General features: G+C 41.6%; 4 protein-coding genes across 4 annotated transcripts; all 4 read right to left on the bottom strand.

Annotated features, from left to right (window-relative positions):
* Positions 1-93: 93 nt before the first annotated feature.
* On the bottom strand, positions 94-1,600 carry LOC108141669 (nascent polypeptide-associated complex subunit alpha, muscle-specific form). Its single transcript, XM_017265142.1, has 2 exons — positions 1,488-1,600; positions 94-1,411 (listed from the first exon to the last, which is right to left on the bottom strand). Exon 2 carries the CDS (start codon positions 1,409-1,411, stop codon positions 182-184), a length of 1,230 nt encoding a protein of 409 aa, XP_017120631.1. The 5' UTR covers positions 1,488-1,600; the 3' UTR covers positions 94-181.
* A 1,249-nt stretch (positions 1,601-2,849) lies between these two features.
* Positions 2,850-3,873, bottom strand: LOC108141651. The gene is made up of 2 exons (XM_017265120.1): positions 3,858-3,873; positions 2,850-3,674 (listed from the first exon to the last, which is right to left on the bottom strand). The coding sequence occupies exons 1-2, from the start codon at positions 3,871-3,873 to the stop codon at positions 3,061-3,063; spliced, it is 630 nt and encodes a 209-aa protein (XP_017120609.1). The 3' UTR covers positions 2,850-3,060.
* Positions 3,874-4,633: 760 nt separating this feature from the next.
* On the bottom strand, positions 4,634-5,381 carry LOC108141670 (cuticle protein 7). Its single transcript, XM_017265143.2, has 2 exons — positions 5,316-5,381; positions 4,634-5,246 (listed from the first exon to the last, which is right to left on the bottom strand). Exons 1-2 carry the CDS (start codon positions 5,325-5,327, stop codon positions 4,797-4,799), a joined length of 462 nt encoding a protein of 153 aa, XP_017120632.1. The 5' UTR covers positions 5,328-5,381; the 3' UTR covers positions 4,634-4,796.
* Positions 5,382-6,539: 1,158 nt separating this feature from the next.
* On the bottom strand, positions 6,540-7,798 carry LOC108141712. Its single transcript, XM_017265197.2, has 5 exons — positions 7,660-7,798; positions 7,300-7,605; positions 7,098-7,243; positions 6,786-7,043; positions 6,540-6,727 (listed from the first exon to the last, which is right to left on the bottom strand). Exons 1-5 carry the CDS (start codon positions 7,712-7,714, stop codon positions 6,614-6,616), a joined length of 879 nt encoding a protein of 292 aa, XP_017120686.1. The 5' UTR covers positions 7,715-7,798; the 3' UTR covers positions 6,540-6,613.
* Positions 7,799-8,903: the final 1,105 nt, after the last annotated feature.

The raw sequence follows: 8,903 nt of genomic DNA, 5'->3' as shown, positions 1-8,903 counted from the left end.
CCTACAATGTCAATAAACTACGATTTTAGCCATTATTGATTGCATCTTTTACCAGTCAAACTTCCAAATATAACATTTTTAAATATTTTAATAATCATTAAGTCAACAGCTTTACTTTATATAAATAAATAAAAGGATCCCTAGGAATAAGTCTTAACCTAACAACAACAACGAGTGGAACTCAGTAGTCCACATAGCCCCTTCCCTGGTTGCCATAACCAAAGTCCTTCAGGTAGTTATCGATGGCCAGGTCAAAGGTCGAGGATGGCTTGTCAGGGCCGGATTCGGGGCCACCATATGGCTTCACCTCCGGCTGAGGCACTGGCACGGGATAGTTCTCCGTGCGGGGCTGATAGGCCTCCGTTTGGCTGGGATATGCCTCCGTGATGCTGGGGTACGACTCCTTGTGGCTGGGATACGATTCCGTGGGACTCGGATAGACGGGCAACTCCGTTTGGCTCTGCACCACGGGATAGTTCTCCGTTTGGGGCGCTGCATAGGCCTTGGGCTCCTCAATAATGGGATACGAGGTGGTTCTGTCGTAAATTGTAGACGGTGTGGCCACCACAATCTTCTCCTCGTAGGGAGTTTTTATCTTGGCCACCGAACCACCCGACGAGGATGAAACCGCCGACGCGGCATAACTAATGCTGGGTGCCGGCGCCACTTTGCTCACGAGCGGTACCGACTGCTTCGTGTAGACTGGAACTGGGGAGTAGTAGGGCGCTGGCTGCAGTTGAATTTGGGGGCGTGGCTGAGATGGCACACCGGCCGGATAGCCCTTCTTACTGCCGTAGGCAGAGCTCAGCAGTTGGGCCAACTCTTCCAGCGTGTAATTGGGCGCAGCTATGTTGGCCACCGCGGGATTGGACGACGATGAGGCAGCAGCTGCCTGTTCGTAGACCAAGGGATATGGCTTATAGACCTTGGGTCCGCCCACGGGTCCGTAGCCCTCGCCGCCGTACTTGGGGAAGTACTTGCGCTGATGCACATGCGTGTACTCCACCTGGCCACCGGGTGCAAACTCTCCGATGGCGGAGATTTGGGTCAGCGGCTGCTTGGGCCCGGACGAGATCACCTTGCGGCAGAACTCCTTGCAGCCCAGTTTGCACTCGCAGTAGCACTTCTTGTAGCTGGATGGCTGGGTGGTGGGGGTGTCTGGTGCCAGGGTGGTGGTGGTTGGAAAGATGGGCACCGTAGTGGGCACCACGGTGGTGGGAGGTGTGCTTGTAGTGCTGCTGCTGGCGGGGTCAGTGATCGGCGGCGAGATAGTGGTGGACACTTCGCTGCACGGCACCTGCTCCCACACCTCCTGCTCACATTCCGCACAATACTCCGGAAAATGGGCTTGTGTGAACAGAGTCGAAGACATCAGCACGGCCACAAACAACAAACTGCTGCGTTCGAACATCTGAAAGGGGGCACAATAAATGGGTCAGAACTGTATTTATTGGCAATCGCTACCAATCAATTGACCCAGTTCTTACCTTTCCACTGAATTTCTCCCTCGATCGCTATCAATTTGCCCACAATTACTGGAATTTCTGTCCCGGATCGCCGTCGGATGGCACTTGTTGGCTGTTGGTCGGTCGCGTGCGAAACTCTTTCATGCAATTCGCTGAATAGCTCTTAAATACGCTGCGCTGGCCGAGAACTGCTTCTTCATCCACCGCGGCACTTATTTACAACGCCGAACAAATGGGTCGCGGAAGCGTTGACCGCGTCACGTTCCAAATGGAAAGCCCCATGGATCGGTGCGGTGCGGAGCGGTGCTCCGGAATGGGCCCGGGGAATGGGAATGAAAATGGGCCACTGCCACACAATCACAATCACCAGATTCCGGTGCTTCCGTAATACACATTCAGACATTTCTGCCCGCACTCGTCGATAGCATCAAGTGCTCGACAACAGTCGATCGAGTCGCGAACATGGCTAACAAACATATCTTCTTATGACCTCTGGTTCATGGCTTCATGACATTAACCTTTGAGTCTCAATCGGAAGAACTCATGCTCACCCACAATAATAGAGGACAACCTGCTTAATATTATAAATTCTGTATTATATTATTATATTATATATTCTTTAATAATAGTATATTCTTAAATATCAATAAGATTTTCCGGAACTACATTATTGCAATGGTTTTAATTATGGAAATCCTTGCAGTACCTTTATTCAAAATTTGGGATCTACATTACTGCAATGGTTTTACATTTTATAAATCCTTGCAGTACTTTTAGCCAAAATTCCACAACGGAATTAAAAATCAAGCTGTGCCCATTCCGCACTCGATGGGCTTTTTTTAGGTTCTGCACAAGCTTAGCCAACAGTTTGGGGATTTATAATTTCTGGGTCTTGGCCTAGATCAGATATCATTGTCTGTGGTCGATAAACTTATCAATTTTTGGCTGTAATTTCGTGGCACTGTAGGTCTACACGTACGTTACGGATAAGCACATTTTTGACATGCGATAATGCAATGTAGATCATTATTATACATCTCGAGAGTTGAACGCTTACCGGTTTTTATTGATAAATACATTTTTTAAAATAATAATTTTTCATAATTATTAAATTTCGCTTGATAAAATAAAGAGAATGGCTTATTTTTACAAAATTTAAAATTGTTTACATAACTAAAAAAAAAGAAAACGAAAGCTCAGAAGTAATCAACAGCTAGAAAATAATTGGTATTCAAATAAGGTGCGAAATAAAAAAACATTTAAATATTAATTTAATATTAAATATTTAATTACTATATTTAAAATAGTACAATTGGTTTGAATTTAAATTTTGAATTTACAAATAATTAGTTAACTAAAAATGGGAAATTAGTTTTCAAAGTTGTTTGCCAAAAAGATATATATTGCTTTTTTTAAGCTTAAAATTCTACAAACTAAGCCCAAATCTTATTCTGAACCCAAAAACATATATAATTATAATCGTTCAAACTACCGGCAGCTATTTATTCATTTAAGTGTGCTTTCACTAAAAACAAAACAATAAATAAAGGTCAAATCAAGCAACGCGAGTCTCAGCACTTGCCCGAACCCATGTTTAATGAAGATTGGCCACACGACTTTGGAAGGGTCTGGCTCCGGAGTAAACCTGAATGTCCGGGAAATAAACTTGTTGATCCGCTGTTTGATAATCCATGATTTTCTTTCGCTTAAGTCCGATTTGAATAGAGCTGCGTTTCTTAAGTTTATCACTGCGATTAGGTGCCAGTTCATCCTGTGATTTCTCAACTTCTTGGATGCCAGAAGGCTTTTCCGATTGCGGCTGATCGGGAGCCACTCGAACGGTGTCCGTACGCCCTGCCATTTCCACATCGATGGTATCCGTGCCACTTTGGGCACTGGTCAGTCGTTTCAGCATTTCCTGGTAGTGCGGCTGATCCGCAGTGATGTACTCCGGTTCGTCCTGGGGGTTCAGGATCTGGTAGTTGGGCGTGCCCAGCTCGAAGGTGGTGAAATCGCCGTGTTCCACCTTGTTCTTCAAATGCTTGGCCGTGTATCCATACTGTTTGAGCGGGGCCATCCACTTGGCATCCGTATCAGCATCAGCATCCTTCGAGCCTCCCAGGCAAAAGCCAAGGGTCACCAGCCAAACGGCCAGAAGTTTTCGTGTCTCCAGTGAGCCGACCATTTTCGCACTGATGCTCCATTGATCTTTGGTCCGAGCATTAGCCAAAATCCAATAGAACCGCCATCGGCGACGTCGACTGCGACTGGTAATTGGACGCCCCCAAGTGACAGCAGGTACGTGAGATTATAGTCATCTAGAGTCTTGGGGATCAGGTCTCGTCTGGCGGCGATAGCATTAGTTTCTGCTTATCCAAAATTCGCAGCCACCTGAGCCGTGACGCATCTTGTTATGAGACATCAATCGGTGAAATTAATGTGCAACTACTGCCGAAAGCCATTCTAAAAAAAAATTTAAGTAGAATTAAGCATTTCACATTTAGCTTTCATTCAAAATTTTTTATCTTTATATTTTTATACCTTTTTTTGTGCTCTGTCTATGAGGTGATAGAATGTGTCTTATCTCTGCTGCGATTATTAATTATTATGCACAGCGCTTTCGTCTTTATTTTGCTCTACAAAACAGTACAACAATTGTTAATTTTTAAAAATATTATGCTTTATCTTTGAAAATTCTTTCAATATAATATAATAAGTAAACAAGAATATTTTTTTAAATAAAGTGATAGAGTTCAAGTCAACTACCTTACAAGCATATAAGTTTCTTTTCTTGACTTTGTTGTTCAATAACTTGTTTTAAAAAAGCAAGTAATAGAGTACACAGTTAAAATGAGAAAAAGTCAATAGAGTTTTCAAGTCAAGTAAGTGAGTGCCTCCTACTTGTTAAAATAATTATTAAAAGTGCATTCAGCAATTAATATAATGACATTGGTTTTGTGTTAAGGTGTGTTTAGGTTTTAACCCTTTTAATCTCGAAAAATGGCTTCGCAAATGATACAACTTGCACTTACATTTCAAGTAAACTTAAAAGTTCTCACTTAGAAGTTCACTTGAGCAGGACTCTATTAGCAACTCCACCGATTTATCACCATCTACAACATTTCCATTTAAAAAACTCTTTCCATTTTGTGTTCCTCTGCGAACAGATTGAATGTGATGCATCTTTATAGTTAGTTATCAATGTATGTATGCTGTCTGTATGTACAATTAATGGCCTTAATATAATTTAATTATGATGTATGGCAATGAAGCGTTCCCAGGTCGAGGCGGGGATCCTGATGGGTTTGTGAGGCTGAAGTCTAGATCCTTTTAGTACTTGTACTGGGCTGTGGGTCCGGAAACCGAGACATAGTTTCCGGAGGACAACTCATGCTTGACGATCGCCTTGGGGGCAGCGTAGTGAACGAGCGGAGCCACCGGCAGCACTGGAGCTAGGATCTTGGCAGCCAGCAGTTTCTTGGGCGGCTCAGGCAGCGGAATCTTGATGTCCGTCGGCTCACGGTGGACAATCGCCTCGAAGCCGTTGTGATCGTCGGCCTTGTATTGGACAATGCGACGATAGCCATCGGAGTCGATTAGCTCGTAGACGCCCTCGACCTTGTCGTCCTTGCGCGACTCCTTCTGGCTCTTGACATCGCCGGTGTGTGGATCGTTGACCGCCCACTGAAACTCGTAGGCCACCGGGCCGTAATCCGGCTCCGGATGCAATTCAATGGACCACACGGCGCTGGCCAGGCACAGACACAACAGATAGGTGGCCTACAAAAAGGAGACACCACTTGAATAGATAATAATCTCAATAAACAAACTCCTCACTCATCCACTCACTTTTCGCAGCATTCTGTTTTTTTTTTGGGGTCTCTTAGAACTCTTTGGGTATTGAAATGCACTCGACGAAGCTGGGAATCGAAGTAATTAATCTGGGTAGTCCTCGCCTGCTTATATACGACCGCGGAGTGGCCACTCATTACCACAATCCAACTCAGATGTGGCAATCCACCCAAAGTGTCGTGTTGCCTTCGGCACGCGCCTCCCAAACAAGATTGCCGGAGCGCCAAGTGGAGCGCGCTGATTAAGTGAGCCCCGAAATAATTATAATTAAACAAGAAATATGCAAATAGTGGCTCGCACTAGTCCAAGCAATATGCCCACACAGAAACCAAAAAATGTAAATAAATTAGTTCTTAATTATAGAAAGAAACTGGGTTTTATAAACAAGAGGCCTTTAAATTGAATTCGAAATTGCTTAAAGTTTAATTTCAATGTCTTAAATCTGGATAAATACCTTTTAATATAACTTTAAACTGCGAAGTTATGAAGCAGATTCAACATACTTTCTTTTTTCGATATTAAAAAGCTTCGAATATATATTATATAAAAAATTTTATTTTATTTATTTTATTAATTTTTTTCATGTAATAAACATGTAGGCTTAGCTTCATAGGGGTCTCAATAAAGATATACATTTTTTCTCACTGCTCAACTGCAATATGCACCCAAATGAATGTGCCTCAAGTGAGAGAACTTAGTGATCATAGAGGTGTCGCGCTAGTTTGTCTGGTCTGACCAACAAATGTGTAGATTAATTTACTTTGTCAATAATTTGCAACATTAGGCATTGGGCAACAAGGCCTCCGGATTGCATTAAGTCATAAAAATAATTGTCATGTTTTAATGGATAACGCGCCACTCGGATGGCAGATGGAATAGGGGCAAGTGTTGGGGGGTTGGAACCTTCATATGGCTCAGAGGCCAAATCCTTTGGCTTACCATCTGGCCACAACCCGTTCGATGCCATTAACGCATATTTTTTAATTAATCGCCGCCATTAGACGAGTTTCCTTTGGCGCGCAGCCCGAAAAACCAGGTTACTCTATCTCAAAAGTTTTGATTTAATGCAGCCGCAGAGCGTGTTTGTCGAACCTTAAAAGCAATCTCTGGTATGTGCACTTGTTAGGCGTAGCTGGCTACGAATCTGGGTTAGTTCAGCGGAATAAGCAGACATATGACTAGTGATAGGTTTCATCAGCCTAAGCTTGGGTACTGCTCATTATGATCTATTGGTTGAAATTTTATTTGTGCTTGAGTTCGGATTTAATTGAGTGGCTTGAGACCTGTAACTTTGCCTAATCGGCATCTTCACTTCCATCTTCCAACTTTTTACGTATAGTTCTTTGGCAGCGGGATCTCAACAGTTCTCGTCTCAGGGCATTGCTCTCCGTTTCAGCAGTTTGGATTAACTGAAAATCAGAATTCGTAGGGCTTTATAAACTCATTAAGATCCCAGTTTCAACATACGCTATGGGTTAGAGCTGCTCTCTCCATGGTTTCTGCATCGGCATCGTCATCCTTTGGTCCGGATTCACTGCTGGAAGAGTTGCGACTTGCAAGCATTGCTTTGTGATGAGCCCCGGGATAATCGTCATCGTATTTGGGCGGAGGATCATCATCGTTTGGAACTGAAGCTGCAAAGCTGGTGGCTCCTGTCTCTGAACTCGATTTTAAGGCAGACAGCTCATCGCGCAAACTTTGGTTTTGCATTTCCAGTAGCTCCACCTTAAAAACGGGACAGTATTATCTAAGCAAACTTGAGTTTTTTGGTGCACTTACGCTTTCCAGTTCGAAATCCATTTCATCGATTATATCATATGACTCGTCCAGGGCTCTTTGCAGCTTCTCCACTTTGGCCTTCAGTTCTTGCACTTCATTGAGATCACTTTGCGCTGACTGTCGCTTCTCTAACATCATTTGTTGCTCTAGAGAGGTTTACATTTTGTTTAATTCTAAAGCAGTAAGCTGATCTTCAACCCACCTGCATGTCGCTGATCTAGTGAGGATTTCATCACCAAGCCTGTGAGTGTCTTCTGCCGCTTGAACATCTCCTCCAGGGCACGGCAGCGTTTCACCTTCTCCAGATAGGCGTCGTGTAGTTTGTTGTACTTCTTCTTGTGCTGCTGCAACGTGTCGAGCAGACGATCGCGCTCCTCCTCCAGTTGAAAGGCCATGATCTTGGCCTCCACATGCATGGCCGCATTGGTGCCGTGGCTGGAGGACGCACGATTCAGACGATGGCGTAGTAATATGATTTCCTCTTCCAACTGGGCACTTTTAGCCTTTGCTGTAAAAGGTAATCAGTACATTGCGTATACGCAATAATATTGCTTATACGCACCGGCTGCCAGCTCTGCATAGAGCACCTGCATGGTGGACGTGGAACGCTTTTCCATTAGTTCTTTTCCTACAACTTTAGTTTTCAAGTGGACAAATTACTCAGCTTCTGCGAAACCTTTTGTTGCTGAAAACAGTAAAGATAAGCTATCAGCGCGCAGGTTTGTAATGGTAAGGCTGTCAGAGTTACCTTGTTAAATGCTTTATTATTCGATTAATTATTAACACCGAATTCGATCATTTATATTTGCAATAATAAATAACATTATAGTTTAGTTAATTAGTTTACTCAAATTGTCGCCAGCATGAAAAATATCAATATATACTTGTATATATTTTAACGAGTAAATTTCAGCAGTTTCTTTGCAATAAATTTTATTTAAATTTATTTAATGGTTTTTAATTGTTAATAACCTGTATAAAAATTTGTTTTCTCTTAACCATTTTTTCCCTTCACAGTTTTAAATATACCTGTTGAACAATTCTAAACAATTATTTTGTAACTCCTTAAAATCGTCAAAATTGATCTTGAAATTGTTTTTAAATCGTGCTATAAATTAAGGAAGCTATGTAAACTCTTTGCCGAAAAAGTACAACTTTTTAAATGTATAAAAGCTAAAAAAAACAACAAATGTAACACATTTTTTCCAGCTCATGTCAGTAAACTTCATTTTTTTTTTTTGGTAGGTGGTAGAATGAATTTTACTGATTAATATTTTTAAATTTTAGATTTATATTATTAATTTACTATTTTAATTTGTATATTAAATATTTATAAGTATATTTAGTCAAACATTTTTTTTAAGTGCAGCTACTTTAGGTTTGAGTCATGGCTACAAGAAACGAGAAACTGATAAGGTCACACCATTAATGTAGTTCCGAAATCAAATACTCACTTGCATTGGCGCCAATTCAGTTTATTTTAAACAAATAATTCGTATTTCAAATAAAAGCAACTTTTCATTTGTCTATTACAATAATTGTTTATTTTGTTTTTTTGTTTTCAGGAGTCTCATTGTTTTCATTTCATACATGTCCTTATTTAGTTTATTTGCAATATTTTCTCTAAGTAAAAATATGTATTCCTTAAACATACTTTTCGCATATACACATATATGATATATATGATCTTTTGCACCTAAGACTCACATTCTCTCTTGTGGTCTGTATTAAAATCGCTCTTCCATAATGTATAAGTTATGTTGTACAAACACATATCCCGATACGAATTCTTAGCTACGCGTAGGT

Source organism: Drosophila elegans, unplaced genomic scaffold (assembly GCF_018152505.1).
Source record: "Drosophila elegans isolate 14027-0461.03 unplaced genomic scaffold, ASM1815250v1 contig_814, whole genome shotgun sequence".
Taxonomy (NCBI): Eukaryota; Metazoa; Arthropoda; class Insecta; order Diptera; family Drosophilidae; genus Drosophila; species Drosophila elegans.
Note: the sequence above shows the minus strand (reverse complement) of the source record. Positions and strands in the feature narration are given on the sequence as shown.

Bases quoted from the DNA above. Each gene is read 5' to 3' on its own strand.
- LOC108141669 (XM_017265142.1), bottom strand. From the start codon at position 1,411: ATGTTCGAACGCAGCAGTTTGTTGTTTGTGGCCGTGCTGATGTCTTCG.
- LOC108141712 (XM_017265197.2), bottom strand. From the start codon at position 7,714: ATGGAAAAGCGTTCCACGTCCACCATGCAGGTGCTCTATGCAGAGCTG. The intron at 7,244-7,299 runs GTGGGTTGAAGA...AAACCTCTCTAG, and splicing joins ACTAGATCAGCGACATGCAG to AGCAACAAATGATGTTAGAG. The intron at 6,728-6,785 runs GTATGTTGAAAC...TCTGATTTTCAG, and splicing joins GAGCAGCTCTAACCCATAGC to TTAATCCAAACTGCTGAAAC.